Genomic DNA, 23,603 nt, shown 5'->3' with positions numbered 1-23,603 from the left:
CAAAACCTTCTCAAAATTCCCATAAAACTATGTCATGCCATAACCATCACGTTTTAACTTTGAGCTTTTAGAGGTGGGCGTCTGGTTCCCATCACCACCACTGTGAACAATTTTGACTCAGGAAGTTTCTCTAGAACAGAGAGTTTCACACCAAACCACTCTGAATGTCTTTGTTTACATCGCAACCCTTTAATTATGCAGACATTTAGAAAAAAAGCTAGATTTCCACTTTAAAAGTCACATCATGAAAGAGAATAACCAAACATTCATATCATTATGAACTCCTCTAGAACATGAACAGAGGCTTAACATGACTGGAACGTACTTAGGTTTTAAAAAGTTGTACAAACAGATTAGATAAGACTAAGAAATAGCTTAAAATCACCAGACTAGATTTAAAAGTGTCGAAAAAAGAAATTTTTCACTTCAGAAATTACCTGAGTGTTCCTCATTTTCTGCTCACTGCCATATCGGTCACATTCTTCAGCTCCTCTTTTTGAAATAAAGCCATTCACGACGAAACTGTCCCCTGAGATGGAGTCAAATGGGTGAAATGAAAAGTTAATATCAATGAAATCCACAGCTGAGTGGAAACACATGAACATTCAGAGCTGGAGCTGAGGTACTTTAAATGTGCTGAACTCACCTTCAGGGTTTTCTCTTCGTTTGCAGGCTGTATCCACACAAATAGAAGAGATTTGAGCTTTAATACGAGCCGAACACAATAAAACGAAGCTGGTTTCAGCTTCTTATTCGAATTGCTCCGTTCCACCTTAAACGGTGCAGCAGTGCCCGAGGCGCCAGAATGGAACTGCTGCATCATTTAAGGTGGAACGGGAAAATTCGTGCAAGAAGCTGGACGTAAAGGAAAAGCAACTTCAGCCTCGTATTTTTTTGCAAGCTCTATCCATTAACTTACCATGTTTTGACTGGAATTTGCCCATTTTCCCCTCACAGTTCGGGTTTTTAGTTACTTTAATCCCCAAAAATAGCCTTCTCTCACTAACTGAAATGGAAAAAAATGAATCACATCATGTCCGCTGGGCAAAACAGCACATTTTAAAACAAAAACGAACTCCGTATTTTGGTCGAAAGCAGTACTTTAAGCGCGAATAAATACATTGTGAATTTATTCCGTTTGGAAAAACACGCTAACCGTTAAAAGACTCGACTCCCACTCCAACTGCTGCAACGTGCAGGGGGCTCGAGCTCTACCTTTAGCTCCGCCCACACAACAACGGCGTCTTCCTATTGGTTACGGCAATAGCGATAAGCCCCACCCTCGTGTGCTGGAACGAATATTGATGAACTACTATTACAAATTAACGTTAACAAGTTAACTGTCATCAAGTATTCATAATAAGTAAAGTCTGTAATAAGTAATAAGTAAAATAAAGTCTGAATACATTTTTGTAACAATAATTTTAGACTATTAATAATAATAATTCTTGTTCATATTAACAATTATTATTCATTATATTTTTTTTCTACACTAAATTTGTCAGAGATGTTAGCCTGTCAGCAGGGAGATGCATTAGGCTAATGCTAACCTGTTTAAAAACGTATTTGAATGCTGTAAAGCTCGAAAGGCGCATTTCAGTGTTCCCTTTGAAATCAGCCTGCTGCCATGAGACAAACCACAATGAGCCATCAAGCCCTGTGGTAAACAACACATGCAAAACAGGCCCGGAGCAAAGTTTCTCCTTTTCCCTCAGGGTTTAACCGGCGCGACATACTGACACCCTGTTCTGGAACACGATATGCCAAAACTGAGTTACCACTTTATTAGAAACACCTGCCTTGTGCTTGCACTGACTGGCCACTTTATTAGAAACACCTTGTGCTTCCATTGACTGGCCACTTTATTAGAAACACCTTGTGCTTGCACTGACTGGCCACTTTATTAGAAACACCTTGTGCTTCCATTGACTGGCCACTTTATTAGAAACACCTTGTGCTTCCATTGACTGGCCGCTTTATTAGAAACACCTTGTGCTTCCACTCACTGGTCATTTCACTAGAAAAAAACTACCTTGTATTTCCACTAACTAACCACTTTATTAGAAACACCTGCCTTGTGCTTGCACTGACTGGCCACTTGATCAGAAACACCTTGTGCTTCCATTGACTGGCCAATTTATTAGAAACACCTTGTGCTTTCACTGACTGGTCAATTTATTAGAAATGTCTTGTGCTTCCACTCACTGGCCCCTTTATTAGAAACACCTGCCTTATGCTTCCACTAACTGGCCACTTTATTAGAAACACCTTGCACTTGCACTGACCGTTCACTTTATTAGAAACGTCTTGTGCTTCCACTCACTGGCCACTTTATTAGAAACACCTACCTTGTACTTCCACTGACTGGCCACTTTATTAGAAACACCTACCTTGTACTTCCACTGACTGGCTACTTTATCAGAAACACCTTGTACTTGCATTGACTGGCCACTTTATTAGAAACACCCACCCTGTACTTCCACTAAATGGCCACTTTATAAGAAACACCTTGCACCTACACCAATTGGCCACTTTATTAGAAACATCTTGTGCTTCCAGTCACTGGCCACTTTATTGGAAACACCTACCTTGTGCTTCCACTGATTGGCCACTTTATTAGAAACACCTAGTTTATCCTTTCACTGTCCTCTACCTGTTTCATCATTTATCACCAAAGCAAGGTATTAATAGGTTAAGAGTGGTCCACCATCCACAAATATGCAGACAAGAGCGGCTCTGTCAGAAACTGAACACTGTTGAAAGGCGCGAAGATTCCCTAACACAGATTGTGCGTCAAAAGACTGTACAGCAGTGAGGATTCCATCAAAGTGGTCAGTGGATTTATAATTTTTATCATGTATGAACGGCTGAGAATGTGACAGCAAGTATCTGTTTTGTTGAAACAATATTAACTCATCACTGTGTATGTTTTCTTTGGCAGGTTGGAGACACAAATGATGGTGTTTGTTCTGTTTAAAACTCTAAGCAAATTCTTCCCACAGGGGAGCATAATTAAAATTCTCTAACAATAAGTCTTTTGACTAGTTCTCTTTTTTCCTCCTACTTTCTCTTGCGGTTGCGTTTAAGCAGCTGCCTGATTTCTGGAGCGAGCTGAAGGGTGAAAAAGCGCCTCCAGACATCGCAATTACAGGGTTATTTATCAGGCATGTGTCTGCTCCCCCTGTTGTTCTGTCTTTGGCCTGATGAAGTGTTTTTATTCACTGATGAAGACAGATGCCATAATTATACTGCAGGTGTCTGAGCAAGAAAGTGACATGAAGACAAGAAATAATCAATAAATGAATGACATGCAGTTTTCTCCATCCGCAGAAACATACAAAACAGAAAAGTGAAAGAAAACGCAGAGCGTGCAGCTTAAGCAGTTCCCTGGCACTGCTATAGGACTGGTGTTCTGGGTGGTTGCCAGGGTGTCGTTAGATGGTTACCTTGGTATTCTGGGTGGTCGCTAGGGTGTCATTAATTGGTCATATTGGTACCTTTGGTGATTGCACTGGTATTCCACGTGGTTACTAGGGTGTTGTAAGATTGTTGCATTGGTACTCTTTGTGGTTGTACTGGTATCCCAGGTGGTTGCTAGGGTGTCGTTAAGTGGTTGCACTGTAATCCTGGGGGATTGCTAGAGTGTCTTTAGGTGGTTGTTAGGGTGATGTTGAGTGTTTGCACTGGTATTCCACGTGGTTACTAGGGTGTTGTAAGATTGTTGCACTGGTACCCTTTGTGGTTGTATTGGTATCCCAGGTGGTTGCTAGGGTGTCGTTAAATGGTTGCACTGTAATCCTGGGGGATTGCTAGGGTATCTTTAGGTGGTTGTTAGGGTGATGTTGAGTGGTTCAGGTGGTTTTCTTCATAACAGGCATTAAAAATCGCTAGTAGTATGCCAAAGTCTTGATACCTAGCTAGCCAAATTTCCCATACCACCTTAAATGGTGCAGCTGTTACATTTTGGCACCTCAGGCATCAGAACTGTCCTGTCTTCATATCACTGACGAATTAAGGGTGGGTGATAACGGACAATTGCCTGGCATATGATTCCCTAAATGTAACTAAAGCACAGCAGTGAGGAGCTGAACTTTACCCTCCTCTGCTGTCACTGCAGACTGGCAGGGTCGCCTACAGAAGTAATGTTCATTTTATCTGAGGGTCCCATTTCGTAGAGGAAGATTTCAACCACTACCCCTGTAACTCAGTTCCAAGGGTTAAGGAGACCCTCCAAAACAAGGGGTGGGTGTAAAAATATGAAATGGGATTGTCCACCATAAAAATGTGTACAACACTAGAAACAGTGACCTTTTAATGTCACTTCACACCATCTAGTGGTGACACATAGAAGTGCAGCCTGCTGCATATCAGTACTTTGCAGGTGTATTTATGTATATTCAGCTACAGTTGTATACAAAAGTTTGAACATCCCTGGTCAAAGTACATGTTTTGTTGATTTTCTATGTGAACATAAAAGGTAATAAATCAGAGAGAACACACAATTTTTCTGCTAATTTCAGTGCACAATTTGTTTTTTCTCTGCGTTTAACATATTGGAAAAAATAAGAACACTAGTTTTGCACAGGTTTCATTTCTCCCCCCAATATGTTAAATTAAAACAGTAAATGTGCTTTAATATTCTAGTTGTTAAGCGTGTAACCTATTTTCATTTACAGAAGTCATTTACCTGGGGCACCAAACTATCGCATACTACTGTAAATGTATTTAAAGTGTTAATAAAGAGCAAACTTGCACAAATGCTCAATTCCTTTCTAATTTGTAAAAGTCAATTTCAGTCAAAATAGACTTTTTTGAAACTCTTCACATGCAAGAAGGAATAATAAATGCCAGACTTTGTTTATTTTAATCAAAGTTTTTAAATAGACATATAAAACGACAAACATTTTTGGTTCAAGTTCAGTAAAAATGGATTAAGTGTCAAATTTTGCCATTAGACATTTGAAAACTGCCAAAAGCATCACAGCACAGCGCTCTTGGTTATTAGAATGCTTTTGGGCTCTTGACTCAGCCGCACAACAATTTATTAATATGTATGAATGTTAATGAGGGTAACAATTAGGATAAAACCAACACAAATAACACTAACGGTCAAACGTTGTCAAGTTGCAGCAGTATTGTGTTATTTCACATGTAAATGAACAGGGAAAAACATCACTTTTAAAAATAGTTGCTGCTAATAAAGTGCTTTTTTCCAACTCCAGGTTCAAAACAAAGTTAACAGAAGCAAACTGAACCAGTGGGGCCGACTTTCAGACTCATAACAGTTAATAATAGTCAGCACATCACCACGACAGAGCTAGAGAGAGACGTGGCGGGGGTTAAAGACTGATGCTGTGTTTCTGTGTGTGCCGTTACACTCATAAACAGTTAGCCAAGGTCTCCCGTTCCTTTAACTGCTGAACCACGGCTTTGTCCATAGCGTCCAGAAAACTCTCAACAGTCAGCACAGACGTCTGCAAACATAGACAGACAGAAACAGGGTAGCTGAACAATTTTCCGAATCAAATTCAACACTTTTCATACATTTTGTGTAATGTGGCAAAAATAACAATATTGATAACAATATATAACAAAAAATAACACATTTTAGTGTATAATTGATATTTATTTGTTGAGGTTAACATCTCAGGAAAAAACATTTTCCATAGGCCACATTTTGTATATTGTATTTTATTGTACATATTGTATTTTTTCCCCCAATATGTAATTCAGTAAAAAAAACAGTAACTGTGCTTTGAAATGTGCAGAAATGTATTCTCTGTAGAGGATGTTAATTAATTTTTCATTTCTCAGATGGACAAAAGCATTGGGACACCCCTCCTAATTACTTCAGCCACAGCCATTGCTAACAGGCAGATCATCGGATGGGTGTGAAGCACAGCTGCCACTGGATTCTGGAGCAGTGGAAACGTATTCTGTGGAGTAATGAATCAGCTTCACTATCAGTCAGTCTGATGGGCGAGTCTGCCTGACTGCACTGTGCCAGCTGTAAAGTTTGGTGGAGGAGGGATGATGCTATGGGGTTGTTTTCTAGAGGTTGGTCTAGAACCCTTAGTTCAAGTGCATTGGTACCCTTTGTGGTTGTATTGGTATCCCAGGTGGTTGCTTGGGTGTCGTTAAGTGGTTGCACTGTAATCCTGGGGGATTGCTAGGGTGTCTTTATTGAAGGGAAATCTTAATGCTTCAGCACCAAGACATTTTGGACAATTGTATTTTTCCAACTTTGTGGGAACAGTTTGGGGAAGATCCTTTCCTGTTCCAGCATGACTGAGCTCAAGAGCACAAAGCAGCTCCATAAAGACATGGATGAGCGAGTTTGGTGTGGATGAACTTGACTGGCCCGCACATAGAGCTCTGACCTCAATCCCATCAAACACCTTTGGGATGAACTAGAACGGAGATTGTGAGCCAGACCGTCTCATCCAGCATCAGTGTCTGACCTCACAAAGGCTCTTCTGGATGAATGGGCAAAAATTCCCACAGATACTCTCCAAAATCTTGTAAAAAGCTTCCCAGAAGAGCGTAAACTGTTACACCTGCAAAGGGGGACCAACTCCATATTAATGCCTATGGATTTAGAATAAGATTCATAAAAGCTCCTGTAGGTGTCCCATTACGTTTGTCCATATAATGTAATTACGAACAACTTCAATTAGACAAAATGCAGCAGCAAAACACTAGTGGCGCATCAAAAAAAGGATAGTTCAGTATTTGTTGAACAATTAATATTTAGGATCCCTGCAGCTGTACAATGTTCTAGTAGTAGATCACTTTCCCCCCTAATATTACTTTCATTAATATATCGGCACATCATTCGTAAATGCCAACTGCCCTTTACAGTGTGTGAACATTTAATGATGAGCAATAAAAATTATCAATTGTAATTACATATATTCAGATTTTGGACTTCATCATTTTCTTTAAAAAAAAAGAAACAAAAATATTGTTACATTAACTTATGCTGAAAGTTAAGAATATTAACTTTATTATTAGAATAATTAAGTTAAAGTTTTTTTTCCCCCCAACAGGGAAATATTTTTCTTTTTTTCTTTTATTTTTCATACATGAGATTTCAAAAGGTGCACGTGTAGATAGCAGAGGAACACAAATTATAATGTGTGGTAAGAGTAGAGCTTCAACATCAGAGCAGATCCTGATGCAAAATACCTTAGCGTAAAGTGCATGAGCCAAAAAGGGAATTTTCCTCAGAGTCCGTCCACTCAAGCCAACACTTTTCCTGTTGGAGAAGAAAGAAGCCAGTGAAAATGTGTCATCAAATCACCAAGATGGTCATCAAGGAGCAAAGGAGAACATTTGAATTCCTCAGGTCAATTTATATGTATATTTAATTGTATAGTATCTATATGTACTGTAGTATGTATATGTCTGTATATCTAAAAGGTATGTCTAAATAACTGCTTCTTCCAGAGATGGAACCAAGTTTCAGACCAAGGAAAGAATTTGTAGTTATTGATTATGAATGTGTAGTGGGCAGAGTTTTCAGTCTCCACATGAGGACCATGGATGCAAATATCTTATGGAAAGGAAACCAGAACGTCTTTTTTGACTGTTCCATTGATGGAAAATCTGTTATATCTTAATAACAACTTTACTCACTCGCTTTGAGTCAATTAATTTTCTGTTATTTTCTACCCTAACAGAAATGTGCTAATGCAGAAGACCGAGATGAGGTTGCTAAATGCTAAAACACACCTTTAACCAGCTTTACAATTCAGCTGGACCCCAGGGTGGCTACTCACTTCGCGATTCTCTGTAGGTACAGGCTGAGCGCGGTCACATCACTCTCAATGTAGCCCATAGTGTGCAACTCCTCCAGGTTCAGCAGCTGCTGCCTCGGGTAAATGATCTGCCGCTGGACGTCACAGCATAAACATATTTGAAATGAAATGATGAAATACAGATTTTATGATCTATTATAAAACATCTAGTTCCAGTCCTAAAATCTGATCGGCTAAGCCGAGATAAGACGGTTGTAAAATCCTCAATATACACACACCTATGACGCCTACACAGCTGAACTCTATTACTGTGCCACGGCACGAAAAACCCTTGTGCTGTTAATGGAATGATCTTTGATACTTATGCTGACTGCACAGAGCACAGAGTGATCTGATGAAGTAAGAACCCATTTTGTTTAAACCGACGGGTTGACGGCTTATTTTCTGAACTAGAACCAGGCTGGTCAGCTAGCTAACAGGCTAAAACAGCCAACAGCCTAAACACTTCCACCATTAATAGCACAGACTTGATTATAAAGTACTTACAGTTTGATTACCTATAAAATGCAATGTTGAAGTCTAAAAACATCACTTGAATGTTTTACACGCTTCAAATGTCTGTGTTTCAGTCAGAAGTCGCATCAAACCCAGGCTGAATCCCAAACTCTGTACTCCCTAAACAGTGTTCTAGTTATGAAAGCATAGAAATTCTAGCCTCTACAGCCAGTGCATCGTTTATTGAGAGGGGATGTGTCTGAGCACCCATATGACTCTTTCCTAGCTGTAGTTTCCTTGCTCTGTTGGGCTGCAGGATCCAGTATTTAAGTTTCTACATAGTGCACTATGTAGTGAGCAGGGAGCTGTTTAAGGTTCAGTCCCAGCGTGAGAAGAGGGGCGGCGCTAGATTGGTGCTAAATAAGACTCGTGATGGTGATTCGATGACCAAAAAGTACATATAAAGCGAAGGTTTTGTATTAAGCAGCACTGTGTTATCATTACTATATAACAAAAAAAAAGTGAAGTCCATAAAATGACTGTTCGGTCATGAATCGCTGTATATTACATTCTCCTTATTTAGTGGTTCGTTTTTACTTGGCAATGACAATACAGGAACTAATTTCTTGGAGGAATATTTGTTTGTCAATTAATTATTAATAATAACAAATTATTTTCTGAATGATTGTGTATTTTATCATAGTTTATGTTGGCTGTCATTATATAAAAGTCAATAAGCCACTCGAGAATGTGTGATACTGTGATTTTATCACAGGGTCATGCCTAAGAACACCCTTCTCCGTGATAAAACTGCAGCCTCTTGTGACTTATTATTTTATTAACACACTAGTAAAATGGAAGGATTCAGCTATGGGACATACAGCTTCACATGCAATGCTCTATAAAGCATTTTCAACCTCAGAATTGTAGCTAAAAAAAAAAAAAAAAAAAAAAGTGCAGCTGTGAGGGAAGCATAGACAGATCTCTTTTTACTGTATCCAGACAACTGGAATTTGAGACTGCTGGACTCACAACAACAACAACAACCAACAAACAACTTCATACTGATTCATTTCTACATACTGGTTATGCCTAAAATGCCTGTCTTGAAATTTCACTCTAGTTTTGAGCTGTTTGTTCAGCAGGTACAACTCAAACCTTCATGAGCTCTTCCAGACAGGACAGGTAGATGCTGAAGATGGCGCTCGCGCTCGGGGGGCCGATATACTGCTTTATATCCGCTCTGTCCACAAAGGCCAAATCTATCTTCTCTGTTACGTTTGAGGTTGTGAGGATGACCACGTTCGGATATCTGCATTTTACACACACACACACACACACACACACACACACACACACACACACACACACACACACACACACACACACACACAAAAACAAAAATAGCTCTAGTAATTTTCATAATACATACAGTGTTCACTACAGTCCTTTAAACACATGAAAGAACCTTTGTTTCTATTGAACATTTAAAACTGAATAACTGCACAGCAGCACACAAACACTTGTTTTAACACATGTATATATAATATATATGGACAACAAAAAACAAGACATGTCCCACATGTACAACATACATAGACGCACATGAACATGTGCACACGCATGCACACACACACAAACATACATACATACATACATACATACAGCTGTTGCTGGAAGAAAAAGGTAACTTTACAGGAGAATGTAAGTCAATAGAACCAGACTTTTGGCATTGAGGTCTGGACTCTGGGGTGGCCAGTCCATTGTTCAGCTTCTCTGTTTGGTGCGTCTGCCTCCTTTTTTCAGTGAGGTTCTACTTGATCAGCTACAGATCCTTTCAGACCCATAGCATTGAGTCGTCTTCTCACAGTGGAAGGATGGACAGAAACACCTGTGGATGTTTTCAGATCTGAAGCAGCTTGATTTTCTCCTGTTTCTCAAAGTTGGAAGCTTTAAGTGCTGTTTATCTGATGGGGGCAGTTTTGGGGTCTACCAGGTCTTCCAGGTGTCTGTTAGGAGCCCAATTTCTTTACAGCTCTCTTAATCAGCTTTTGAACACCGGTTTTTCCACCTAAATTTTCTTTGACTTGCTCGTTTTTTGTGCAAGTGAATTATCTTCTATCGAATCTCCATAGAAATATCTCCTGAAAAAATGACTAAATTATGACTGGAAAATAAATAAATGAAAGGTGGTCTGTGACTTTTGCACTGTACTATAGTTTATCCCATATATTTTTTGTGGTTGCTTATAAAGTCAAGAAAAAATTCTGAAAACACACACAAACACACACCTCTTACATTACCTGTAAGGACTCATTGATTTCTATTGATTTCTGTAGAAATCTTATTTATTCAATTTAAAAAAGGGAACTTTTCTGGTCTTTTAGTTTTTCAAAGAAAAAACAACTGTAGTTAAAACAACACATGTTCAAGTGAGGATCAGCAAAATGTTCTCACTTGTACAAAACATGTTGTCCCATCACTGCAAAGACAGGACCTCATAAGGATAGCAAGACAAGCACACAAATACGCCAACACACACTCCCTCACCGTTTGATCTGGTCCAGCTGTGTAAGGACCGAGTTGACCACTCTGATAGCATCTGAAGGTTCTGTTCCAGCCTGAGAGGCATTTCGTGCTGCTGTCAGACTCTCCACCTGCCCATAAACACAAAACCACAGCATCCACTCTTACAGCTTACTGGCTGTACAGCTTACACTGGCTGCTGCAAAATAAATCGCCTGTAAATTATTATTAACAATAAAGTGCTGCACAGAGGTACTAAGGCAAGGATGCCCCCTCTCACCCCTCCTATTCTCAATTTTTATAGAGCCGCTGGCAGCAGCTATACAACAAAACACAAAAAGGTATCCAAACCCAAACTGTAGAACGCAAAATCAGTTTAGATGCAGATGACATCCTACTGTTTTTGCAGAATCCCCCCACATCAATTCCTCAAACCATACAGATTATTGAAAAATACTCCAAAATCTCCAATTACTCTATTAACTGGACTAAATCTAACATACTACCAATCAACATGAACTTATCCAATACAGCAGTACTGTCCCATCCTATCCACTTCAGCACCCAATAAGTCACATATCTGAGCATCAAAATTTCCTCCCAGCTGTCGGAGCTGCCTAAACTCAATTTTAACCTGTTAGAGTTAGAATTTACAACCATTTGTCACTGTGTTAACCTTTAATTTCAACCCATCCGTGCAGTGAAACACCCACATACATGCACACTAGTGAACACACACACTAGGGGGCAGTGAGCACACTTGCCCGGAGCAGTGGACAGCCCTATCCACAGCGTCCGGGGAGCAATTGGGGGTTAGGTGCCTTGCTCAAGGGCACTTCAGTCATGGACTGTCAGCCGAGGGCATCGAACCGGCAACCTTCTAGTCACAGGGGTGGTTCCCTAACCTCCAGCCCACGACTGCCCACAATTACTCAACCTATTACTCTCAACTATAAACAATGACCTCAAATGCTGGATAAACTTTCCACTATCCCTTATTGGCCGAATGTCTACAATCAAAATGATCATATTTCCAAAAATAAACTATTTTTTCTCAGTGCTTTCAATTCAACCTCACTCTACCTGATTCAAAGCCTTAGACTACATTATTTCCAAATTTTACTGCTAAAATAAACCACCTAGGATCAAATTAGTTACATTACAGAAGCACAGAACCCAGGGAGACCCCCCCAAATTTCCACCAACACATCCTAGCAAATCAATTACAATACTTATTAAAATGGATAAAGCCTAATCAAACAGATGAATTATGGAGAACAGCAGAACAAGCTTCAAGTAATGAAATACTTGAAACTCTCAGACTTACCATTCATCAGTACAACACTCAAACGCCACTCCTGTTTCAAAAACCCGATAACAGCATCAACACTGACAGCTTGGTGGAAACTGCACAAGATCACTGGCACTATAATTTCACCCTCCAAACACTCACTCATATGGCACAACCCCGACTTTCCTGCCCCCAGATACACAACAACTTTACACAAATGGAAAGACAAAAGGTATTACACACTTACATCCCATTATACAGAATAAAAACTTCAACTATTTCACATCTAAACCAGGTATACGGCACTAAGAGTAACCAGTTTCTGGAATATCATCAACTTAGACCTGTATTAAACTCAAAAATTAAAAAAAAAAAAAAAAAAAAAAAAGGAAATAAATTATCAAACTGCTGACTTTTGTAATAGCGACATTGCAGAAGGTCGCAACATACAAATTAATTCTCCAAAAGAAAACCTAAAAAAAAAAACCTTATTATACAGATTTAAGATTAAACTACATTTGATTTGTTAAATCAACATGTGCTCAATACAACTGAACATTTTACAAATATAAGTGTACAGAAGGGACGGAATACATGTGTGTGAATGAGAGGGAGGCAGGTGGAAAGGTGAAGATGCAAGGAGTAGAGGTCGTAAAGGTGGATGACTTCAAATATCTTGGGTCAACCCTCCAGAGCAATGGACAGTGTAGAAAAGAGGTGAAGAGGGTGCAGGCAGGATGGAGTGGGTGGAGAGGGATGTCAGGGCTGATGTGTGACAGAAGGATAGCAGCAAGAGTGAAAGGGAAGGTTTACAAGACAGTAGTGTGTCCTGCTATGATGTATGGTTTGGAGACTGTGGCTCTGTCTAAAAGACAGGAGGCTGAGCTGGAGGTGGCAGAGATGAAGATGCTAAGATTTTCGTTGGGAGTGACAAGGATGGACAAGATTAGAAATGAGCAGATCAGAGGGACAGTGAAGGTGGAGCAGTTTGGAGATAAAGCCAGAGATGTGTTGGACATGTGTTGAGGAGGAATAGTGGATATATTGGTCAAAGAATGTTGGAGATGGAGCTGCCAGGCAGAAGGAGAAGAGGTAAACCTCAGAGAAGGTTTATGGATGTAGTGAAGGTGGACATGGAGATGGTTGGTGTGAAAGTAGAGGAGGCAATGGATAGGGCAAGATGGAGGCAGATGATCCGCTGTGGCGACCCCTAAAGGGAGCAGCCGAAAGAAGAAGAAGAAGTGTACAGAAGGAGTTCAGTGTACAGTGGGCAATATGGAAAAACAGTATAAAAATAATGTTTCTACATCCATAAAGATTGCATATTGAGTTGCCACTTGATTATACACCCAGGCATATTGCACAACTGTTACCATATGCTACTGTTTATAGTGTATAGTCACTCAATTCATCCACTGGACGTGACATGCACCACAGCATTGTCATATTTCGCATATTTATGTGATTTTGCTTGTTTTTATATGGCACATTATATTTAATGGTTGTTTTAGTATATTGTACTGTATGTCTTTACTTCTATTTATGCATCTGTACAAAAGCGTACAAGACTTTTGATGTTGTTTTGATCTTTACTGTAATTTGCGCTGCTGTAATAAATCACTTTCTCTCTGGGATAAATAAAGTGACCTATCCATCCATCCATCCATCCATCCATCCATCCATCCATCCATCCATCCATCCATCCATCCATCCATCCATCCATCCATCCATCCATCCATCCATCCATCCATCCATCCATCCTTCTATTCCCCCATCCAATCCTTCAGAGTAACCACCGTGTGCACCATGGACAGCAGCTAGATGAGCTGGGAGTGACTCAACAAGGTCCTGGTAGGTTGTCACAGGTATCTGGAGCCATGGTGATTGCAGTGCACCCCACAGCTGCAGGAAGGAGTGTGGGGGGAGGATTCATAGAGCAAACACGATGATCTAGGTGGTCCAACAGATGCTCAATTGGGTTCAAATCTGGGGGTCAGGGTGATTTGGAACTCTCGGTCATGCTCTTCCAACCAATGTCGGACATTTCTAGCCGTGTGATGTGTTGCATTGTCTTGCTAGAAGATCCCTTCCGCCCCAGGGAAGATAATCAGCACGTATATGTGTTCCTGACCGGCTAGGATAGATTCATACCCAGATCGGTTAAGAGTGCCTTCCACACGGATGAGTGCGTGCAGAGAATGCCACGAAAAACAGTCCCCAGACCATAACGCTGCCACCACCAGCATGTGGACATGAAGTGGTCATAATAATGTTACTCGACTGTGTATATAGATAAGCACATCGCTGTTATCAGAAGAGAACCTCGTATCTCCAAAATAACTTTACAGGAGAAGGAAAAAACATACTTTACTTTTAATGTAAGTCAATGGAACCAGACTTTTTTCCAGGTCATTGTGGGCCTCTTCTTTTAGTCTATTCATCATGAAATTTCAGGACATTTTTTTACATATTGTGTACCATGATGACAAAAATAATCCCGATAACATTAAAATACTGTCATATTGCCAACCCATAGAGCACAGTACTCATTACAGAGTGCAATAAATGTTCATTTCATTTAGAAATGAAGCTCTTTGCATTAGACATATTTAGTGGGAAGGCTCATCACATCTGTACAATAGCTTTGGTTTGCTGTTTAAGCATTTATGGAATTCTTGTGCCTTAAGCAAACCCCCAAAAACTAAAACAGGAGTTCGAGTGAACATTCCACAGAACTGATCGAAAAGCCACACACTTCACATGTGCAAACAGGTACAGGTTACCTGCCAAGTGTTCAATAATGCAATGAACACCTCACAGATCACTGAACTGAGGAAGCTTTTGTATATCAATAACGTCTACTGTTCCCTGACTCTAAAACATGCACAGGCAACCAAGCTTACCTCATCAATTAGAACGAAAACAAGAGCCTCTTTGTCATCTATCAGTTCCTGAATCTTCTGGAACATCTTCGTGACAAGTTTACCACTCTATAAAACGGAGACAGACACTTTAACTCAATTACATGTGACAACACGGTTAAAAACGAATGAAATATAACAGTTTTTTACAATAATGCCAGTAACAGTTTGCATGCTAATCATTTTAAACTGGTTATATAAACTCTCATTTAGTTTACACCATCATTAGAAACGCTGTTTTTGGGAGTTTTATAAGTCATAGAAGCCATAGGAGACGAATTATACCTCAGAAAACCACTTGGAAAACAGACTGTGGCTGTTGATTTCCACAAACTGTCCATATGAATATCTGTCAACCAAAGAAAAATCCAAATAAGCAAACAGTAAACAGGTAAGAAGGGATACTCATTAGTATTCATGCAAAACGTCTCACCTTCCTGACATTCTGATGGAGAGTTTCTGGGCAAGTGCTTTGCATAAGGATGTCTTTCCAGTGCCTGGAGGCCCTGTAGGATTAAATGAACAGTTCGTCCAACAACACTAATGTCGGTAGTAGCGGTGTATCGATACAAGTCTTCATGATTCAGTACAATGTTTTTTCTTTCTGAGGTCAAGGTTTTATTTTGTAATATTTATGTACCCCGACTAACCAGTACATCCATCTACGGTCTTTCCACTCCACTTTGTACTTTGTAGTTCTACAGTTACAGACTGTAGTCCATCCGTTTCTCTGATACTCCGTTAGCCCTCTTTTATCCTGTTCTTCAGTGGTCAGGACCCCCATGGCCCCTCACAGAGCAGGTACTATTTGGGTGGTGGACCCTTCTCAGCACTGCTAACACTGACTGATGGTGTGTTAGTGTGTGTTGTGCTGGTCTCAGTGGATCAGACACAGCAGGGCTGCTAGAGTTTTTTTTAAACACCTCAGTGTCGCTGCCAGACTGAGAATAGTCCACCAACCAAAAATATCCAGCCAACAGCGTCCTGATGAGATGAGACTAATGAAGTACTAGAGGATGACCAACTCAAACTGTGTAGCAGCAGATGAGCCATCATCTCTGACTTTACATATACAAGGTGGACCAACATGGTAAGAGTGTCTACTAGAGTGGACACTGCTCCACTCATACCAGCGCAACACACACTAACACACCACCACATCAGTGTCACTGAGACACTGACAGTGCTGAGAATGATCCACCACCCAAATAATACCTGCTCTGAGGGGGTCGTGACCACTGAAGAACAAGGTAACAATTATGCAGAGAAACAGATGGACTACAGTCTGACGGTCTGTAACAGTAGAACTACAGAGTGAAACTATACGGTCAGTCATGTCCACTTGGCTTTGGATATACTATTATTTTAAGCAAATTCTTAATAAATTACAACCCCAATTCTAATGAAGTTGGGATGTTGGGTAAAACAAATGAAAACAGAATACGATGATTTGCAAATCCTTCTCAACCTATATTCAATTGAATACACTACAAAGACAAGATATTTAATGTTCAAACGGATAAACTTTATTTTTTGCAAATATTCACTCGTTTTGAATTTGATGCCTGCAACACGTTCCAAAGAAGTTGGGACAGGGGCGTGTTTACCACTGTGTTACATCACCTTTCCTTTTAACAACACTCAATAAGCGTTTCGGAACTGAGGACCCTAATTGTTGAAGCTTTGTAGGAGGAATTCTTTCCCATTCTTGCTTGATGTACAACTTCAGTTGCTCAACAGTCCGGGGTCTCCGTTGTCGTATTTTGTGCTTCATAATGCGCCACACATTTTCAATGGGAGACAGGTCTGGACTGCAGGCAGGTCAGTCTAGTACCCGCACTTTTACTACGAAGCCATGCTGTTGTAACACGTGCAGAATGTGGCTTGGCATTGTCTTGCTGAAATAAGCAGGACGTCCCTGAAAAAGACGTTGTTTGGATGGCAGCATATGTTGCTCCAAAACCTGTATGTACCCTTCAGCATTAATGGTGCCTTCACAGATGTGCAAGTTACCCATGCCATGGGCACTAACACCCCCCCACACCATCAGAGACGCTGGCTTTTGAACTTTGTGCTGATAACAATCTGGACAGTCCTTTTCCTCTTTGGCCCGGAGGACACGACGTCCATGACTTCCAAAAACAATTTGAAATATGGACTCGTCAGACCACAGGACACTTTTCCACTTTGCGTCAGTCCATCTCAGATGAGCTCGGGCCCAGAGAAGCCGGCGGTGTTTCTGGGTGTTGTTGATATATGGCTTTCGCTTTGCATGGCAGAGTTTTAACTTGCACTTGTAGACGGAGCAACGAACTGTGTTCACTGACAGTGGTTTTCTGAAGTGTCCTGAGCCCATGTGGGAATATCCATTACAGAATGATGTCAGTTTTTAATGCAGTGCCGCCTGAGGGATCGAAGGTCACGGGCATTCAATGTTGGTTTTCTGCCTTGTCGCTTACTTGCACAGATTTCTCCAGATTCTCTGAATCTTCTGATGATATTATGGACTGTAGATGATGAAATCCCTAAATTCCTTGCAATTGCATGTTGAGAAACGTTGTTCTTAAACTGTTGGACTATTTGCTTACAGTTGTTCACAAAGTGGTGAACCTCGCCCCATCCTTGCTTGTGAACGACTGACCCTTTCAGGGATGCTCCCTTTATACCCAGTCATGACACTCACCTGTTTCCAATTAACCTGTTCACCTGTGGAATGTTCAAAAGAGGTGTTTTTTTCACCATTCATCAACTTTCCCAGTCTTTTGTTGCCCCTTTCTCAACTTCTTTGGAACATATTGCAGGCATCAAATTCAAAATGAGTGAATATTTGCAAAAAACAACAAAGTTTATCCGTTTGAACATTAAATATCTTGTCTTTGTAGTGTATTCAATTGAATATAGGTTGAAAAGGATTTGCAAATCATCGTATTCTGTTTTTATTTATGTTTTACACAACGTCCCAACTTCATTGGAATTGGGGTTATATGATTTAATAAAGAAATCATGCACAAATGTTTTGTAATTGTTAATACGGTTAATTCATGCTTACCGTAAAGTAACACAACTCGATTCCAGGTAACCAAATTACTGTCAACGTTTTTGTCAGAAAAGAAAATCGCTGTTGAAACGTAATCCAAGAGCTGGAGGAATAGTGAAGAAAAAAAAACATATTGTATTATTACACTGAAACATTATTTTAGCTTTTTAGTGAAAGGAACAGTTTTTAAGCTTCTTACATGCGTCTTGATTGCTTCCTCATAAATCAAGCTTTCCCAAATGCCATGAAGCTCGGCTGTAAATGAGAAAACAGAAGATTGAAGAAGCCAATTCTTCTTTAGTCTGCAACCATGCTTGTAAATAAGGAAGCACAGTACATAAAGCAAAATCACTTGAACTTTATTACTTAACTGAAATGAAAGTAAACAAAATAAAAAAATAAATAAAGACACAAACAGAAAAAAAGAAAATATTCCCAAAAACAGTTTAGCCCATATGCACAATATATTTTGGGTCCTTGTTATCACTTAATTTACTATTTAATACTATCACTTAATGCACAGTGTAACTTCAGTCCACACTGAATGAATAAAGTGGAAAAAAGGAAAAATGTGTTGTGTAAATTTGAAGTGGTGTTGTAAACAGTGGCCTTATATCTCAAGTCATCCTACAGCCAGGTTACATCCATCCAGAGGAAATATGACTGGGTGATGCACTGAGAGAAGTGGACACAAGTCAACTAGCCTAAGACTAACCTGCTGGTAGGAGCCAGTGATTGGCTGCAGAAAGCTCCTCCTCTTCCTCCAGGTTTAGCGTGCTGGGTCCGTCATCATTCAGGGAGAAGATGTGAACACAAAGATTGTTCATCTTCAGATCCAGGGGCTGCAGACAGAAAACAATAGAACAACATGAACACACTGAGGACCCCAACCAAGGGACTTACAGCATTACAGAGAAGACAGTAAGGCAGAGATAAACCAAAACATTAAAGATCTGCATCTCACCAAACAAACAACCAAAAGAATAGACAAACAAAGAAACAAACAGAAAAGCAGATTAATGAGAAGTAAAAGAAGTTTGTTTAGTGTGTTGTGGTGGGAAACACTGCTCTATGCAGTGGCCTGGGGCTTAATTCCCAGCCAGGGTGAGCGGCTCAGCTCTCAGTGCTACATAGGAGTCAGTGGGAAAGACTCCTAACACTACATACACCTTCCTCTGTATAGTCATGAACGTGAACATGAAATGTCCAAAACAGCATGACAGGTGGGATTAGAGCTTTGTTCACTTTGCAGGTAAAAGTGGGCCAAACCTGTTTTTTCATTCATGTGACACAGATGTGTGTCTGTGTGAACAGATAAACACAGGGAATCCGTTTTGAACTTTCCAGATCGGAATTCATGCCACTTCTACGTCAATCCAGCTCGACATTCATCATAATTCTGCACTGCTGAGACATTTAGGCTGATGTTTCTGTACAAAAAAAATTAGAAAAGATTCAAAACCCTCCGTTTCTGAAGAGAAATGTCCGAACGTGGCCATAAGAGAATGAGGCTACAGCATCAAAGAACAGTGAAAAGCCTGAAAGTACAGTTTAAGCAATCCGAGGATGCGAACCAAAGAAGTGTCCACGCCCTTTTTACGGCTCGAACACATTCTGGGTGATGAGCCCAGCTGTCAGTCAGTGGCGCTTCATGATGGCCATCCAGGAGTGACAGGTGTTCGTTGGCAGTTGTGATTGTTTACCTCTGGGTGAGCAGCGTGAAGTTCTGTTCTTTTTCTTATGAGGGTCGGTTTAGGAGCTGATCTGTTCAGACCGATGTCACATCCAGATCACATTTCAAAGATATTGTGAACAGCCAAACAAAAAAAGTCTGATTTTGGTGAGAAAATCAGATTTGGGCCACTTTTTCCTGCTGTGTCAACATAGCCTAGGACAGGATATCGTTGAAAATTTCTTTGTATACCAGGAACAATAATTTGACTTTGAAACATCTTACTGAACTTTTTTTTTTTTTTATTTAAACCTAACCTCCACTCAAACTTTAGACGTGGCTAGGTCCTCCAATCACCCACTGCACCCAAGCTGGTAGGGCGAACGCTATTACATGCTTCCTCCAAGTCTCCTGAACCACCACTACATCCCAGAGAGAGGATAGTTACTCTCTAATGGACGCCCAGACATGGATGGCTGTGGCATCACCTGGGATTATTTTGTTTATTTATTTATTTTATAGTTTAAGTTTAAGTGATACTGTTTTGATCCCACAACCGGGGAAATTCCATCTCCGCATTTAACCCATCCATGCAAGTGAAACACAACACACACACTAGGGGGCAGTGAGCACACTTGCCCGGAGCGGTGGGCAGCCCTATCCACGGCGCCCAGGGAGCAATTGGGGGTTAGGTGTCTTGCTCAAGGACACCTCAGTCATGGACTGTCGGCGCTGGGGATTGAACCGGCAACCTTCCGGTCACAGGGCCAGATCCCTAACCTCCAGCCCACGACTGCCCCTTTATTGTGATCTCCCAACAATAAAGCCAACACTTAAACAGAAAAAGTGGGTGTGGCTTAAAGCAGGAATTAGTATGAGGTGCTGTAATCGGATTTATGTTTTATGTTCTGACCTTGATGGACTGCAGACTAATAAAGAACTACTGACATTAAAAATATGCGTACGGGATGTAAATAAGACAATCAGGAGTCTAGACTTTGGAAAAAGCTTGCCAATTGGTTCACCGAATCTAAGCCTGATTACTTTTACATTCTGAAATTTGTTGTTTAGTGATACAGGATCTTTCAGGATTACTGAAGTAATACGGAAGAGTAAAATATTTCCCAGGGAGCAATCTGACGAGATATTATAAAGTAATAAATGCCAGCATGATGAAATAGCATATAGGTAAAAATGTCAAAAAGGACAGTGAAGTGAAAACTAATGCTATACTTACTGCTTGTACATTGATGTCCACCACGGCAACTGCCTCAACATTTTTAGTCAGAAACTCATCGTCGAACTCTGTCCACTTGTAAGACCCAATAATCAGGCTGTGTCGGTCCAGCAGAGCCAAAACGTGGGTCCTCACTTCAGACCTTCTTGCGGTGCTGCAGGCATGAACTCAGGGTGATTAACAGTGGACAAAAAACATTAACACTTTATTTGAAGAACCCACTGTAGATGCTTTTGTTGTCGCACACCAAAAAACAGCATTCAACTATACGCCACTGTGTTACTGCAGTGCTGAGAATGATCCACCACCCAAACAGTACCTGCTCTGTGAAGGTGCATGGGGGACCTGACCACTGAAGAACAGGGTAAAAGAGGGCTAACAAAGTATCAGAGAAACAGATGGATACAGTCTGTAACTGTAGAGCTACAAAGGGCACCTATAGAGTAAGTGGAGCTGATAAAATGGACAGTGAGCGTAGAAACAAGGATGTGGTCATCATGTTATGCCTGATCAATGTATGTCTACTAAACGCAATTGAAATCTTAGATTACCTGTTCAACCCGAACCCTAGTTGACTTGTTTATTGTACAGATAAAGTAACTGGACTTAAACTTGTCAGGTCATTAGTACCTTTCAGACTTCACAAGAACCTCAATGTGGACATCAATTCGGTCAGTGCTGCCATCCTCAGCAGGCTGCTGGTTGTGATTCCAGCCGACTTCCATCTTCTCACCATTCATCCTTTAAATGACAGAAATGATACTGATCTCTTAAAAAAGCACTGATTGGTTTAAATATCCAGTTACTAAAACTAATACACTTATCTATTTCTGCACAGCATTTCTTGTGATAAACAAACAGATGTGGTTAAAGGGCAATTCCACTGATTTGTCCAACATTTGTGAGATTGTCATTCATGGTTTGTTGTGAAACTCAGAGTCCTCTACAGTGGTGGTGATAGGAACCAGAGGTCACCATGACTACAACACAAATACAGACTTTTTATTTACTATCCAGACCTACCAGTTAACCTACACATGTCTTCTGAGTTTATATGTAACATTGGTGAAGGTAAATTAGTGATAAATCTGGAAAAATAAGTTTTCTTTGGGGACAGTTTTTCCTTAGAACACATTGCATGTGAATCACAATGAAAGGCTATATATAAAAATATATACTTTAAACCAAAACTGGACGTCTGGTTCCCATCATCACCACTGTGAACAGTTCTGACTTGTTAAGTTTCTCTAGAAAGGAGAATTTCACACCAAACAACTCTGAACCACTCTGTTTACATCTTGACAATTTAATGTAGATATAATTTATTAAGCTAGCTTTATAGCTTATTAAACAACATTTGACAGCTATGAAAAGTTACGTTGCTGGTTATTAACAAACACAAATCCCAACCATTCAAAAGCCAATGTGTCCTTAACTCTACACTCGTAAAAAAGACGGTTCTTCGAGAATTCTTTACCAAAAAGGTTAAATGCTTAAACGATTCTTTGCATGGTGAAATGAATCTTCGCACTGGTGGAGAATGCGTTGTATTTGGGATTCTTCTGTGATAACCTATCTAGGTTAGGTAGGTTAGCTAGTTAACCTAGCTATGTCAAACCTGTAGCACCAGAAGAAGGACGAAATTGTTCTACCTAAAACTCGTGGTTCTAAACAGAACCATTCCGTTTACTAAAGACCCCTTGAATAACCATCTTTTTAAACAGTCTAGCAGTGAGTAACTTAAACATCTCAGAAAACAAAGTTAGAGGGTTTAACGTGGGCTGCGTTCAAACACGCATACTGCCATACTAAATAGTGCACCCCAATCAGCGGTCCATTCACTAGCAAAACTACCGAAGCAGTGCCCATAGTGTGTAGGGCACTATGTGGTTTAGAACACAGCCTAAAGAGTTAAACAGAGGGGTTAGCAGCGTTGCTATCACTCAGTATCTGGAGCCGTAAAGGGAAACAACGAACAAGCCTGCAGCTACGACCAACTCATATGTTTACGCCACTGTCTAATTCATGCCATCCTAAGAAATTAAAGTTAATAAACGATAAAAACAACGGAACTCACGTCCCACTGCTGCTGTAGATCCACCACTGACACCGAACTTCCCGCGCAAATATGGACCCTACCAGAGAGACCAGTGGCGCCGAAGCCCCGCCCCGTGGGTCATGACGCTTGAGTCCAACCCGATTTGATTGGATAACCTAATTCAGCACAAAGAGCTGATTGGACCGTTTCTGCCTTTAGTTACAGTTACCATGGAGATCCAGTGGACACTCATTTCAGTCATCGAGTACTTTGAATATACAGTAAGAATATTCAATAAGAATCTTATGACATGACCTTGATAAAAATACCACACGTTTGCGCAGCAAAACGACCAAAAACAATCATTTTGGTTGTTTTGTTGTCTACTTGTAGAGCTCATATTGAATGATTAATTAATAATTATTTTAAAACTTCACAAGATCCTCAATGTGGACATCGATCCGGTCACTGACGCCGTCGCTTAAAGGCCAATTCCACTGATTCTTCCAAAAATTGTGAGATTGTCATTCATGGTTTGTTGTGAAACTCGGAGTCCTTTACAGCGGTGGTGATAGGAACCAGAGGTCACCATGACTACAACACAAATACATGCAAAACCACCAGTG

The 23,603-nt window shown here is 40.4% G+C and overlaps 2 protein-coding genes across 3 annotated transcripts in view; both read right to left on the bottom strand.

Moving 5' to 3' along the window:
• nkd2b (NKD inhibitor of WNT signaling pathway 2b) overlaps positions 1 to 1,169 on the bottom strand; it is a 65,433-nt gene extending 64,264 nt beyond the window's left edge. Inside the window, exons 1-3 of the mRNA XM_037533904.1 lie at positions 920 to 1,169; positions 647 to 673; positions 438 to 529 (exon numbers count right to left, since the gene is read on the bottom strand). Coding sequence (XP_037389801.1) covers positions 438 to 529; positions 647 to 673; positions 920 to 944 — 144 coding nt within the window. The 5' untranslated portion in view covers positions 945 to 1,169. The remainder of the gene's footprint in view (positions 1 to 437; positions 530 to 646; positions 674 to 919) is intronic.
• A 3,715-nt stretch (positions 1,170 to 4,884) lies between these two features.
• trip13 (thyroid hormone receptor interactor 13) lies at positions 4,885 to 23,086 on the bottom strand. 2 transcript variants are annotated; one of them, XM_017684650.2, is made up of 14 exons: positions 23,017 to 23,086; positions 21,570 to 21,680; positions 20,940 to 21,093; positions 18,746 to 18,872; positions 18,230 to 18,285; positions 18,043 to 18,133; positions 15,427 to 15,499; positions 15,279 to 15,342; positions 14,976 to 15,062; positions 10,806 to 10,912; positions 9,414 to 9,567; positions 7,782 to 7,894; positions 7,189 to 7,258; positions 4,885 to 5,474 (listed from the first exon to the last, which is right to left on the bottom strand). In XM_017684650.2, the coding sequence occupies exons 2-14, from the start codon at positions 21,677 to 21,679 to the stop codon at positions 5,379 to 5,381; spliced, it is 1,302 nt and encodes a 433-aa protein (XP_017540139.2). In that variant the 5' UTR covers position 21,680; positions 23,017 to 23,086; the 3' UTR covers positions 4,885 to 5,378. The 2 variants fall into 2 exon arrangements, with proteins under 2 accessions (XP_017540139.2, XP_017540140.2); XM_017684651.2 differs by lacking the exon at positions 23,017 to 23,086 and adding an exon at positions 22,417 to 22,482.
• Positions 23,087 to 23,603: the final 517 nt, after the last annotated feature.

Source organism: Pygocentrus nattereri, chromosome 24 (genome assembly GCF_015220715.1).
Source record: "Pygocentrus nattereri isolate fPygNat1 chromosome 24, fPygNat1.pri, whole genome shotgun sequence".
NCBI lineage: Eukaryota > Metazoa > Chordata > Actinopteri > Characiformes > Serrasalmidae > Pygocentrus > Pygocentrus nattereri.
The sequence above is the reverse complement of the archived record's forward strand: the minus strand, read 5'-3'. Positions and strand labels throughout refer to the sequence as shown.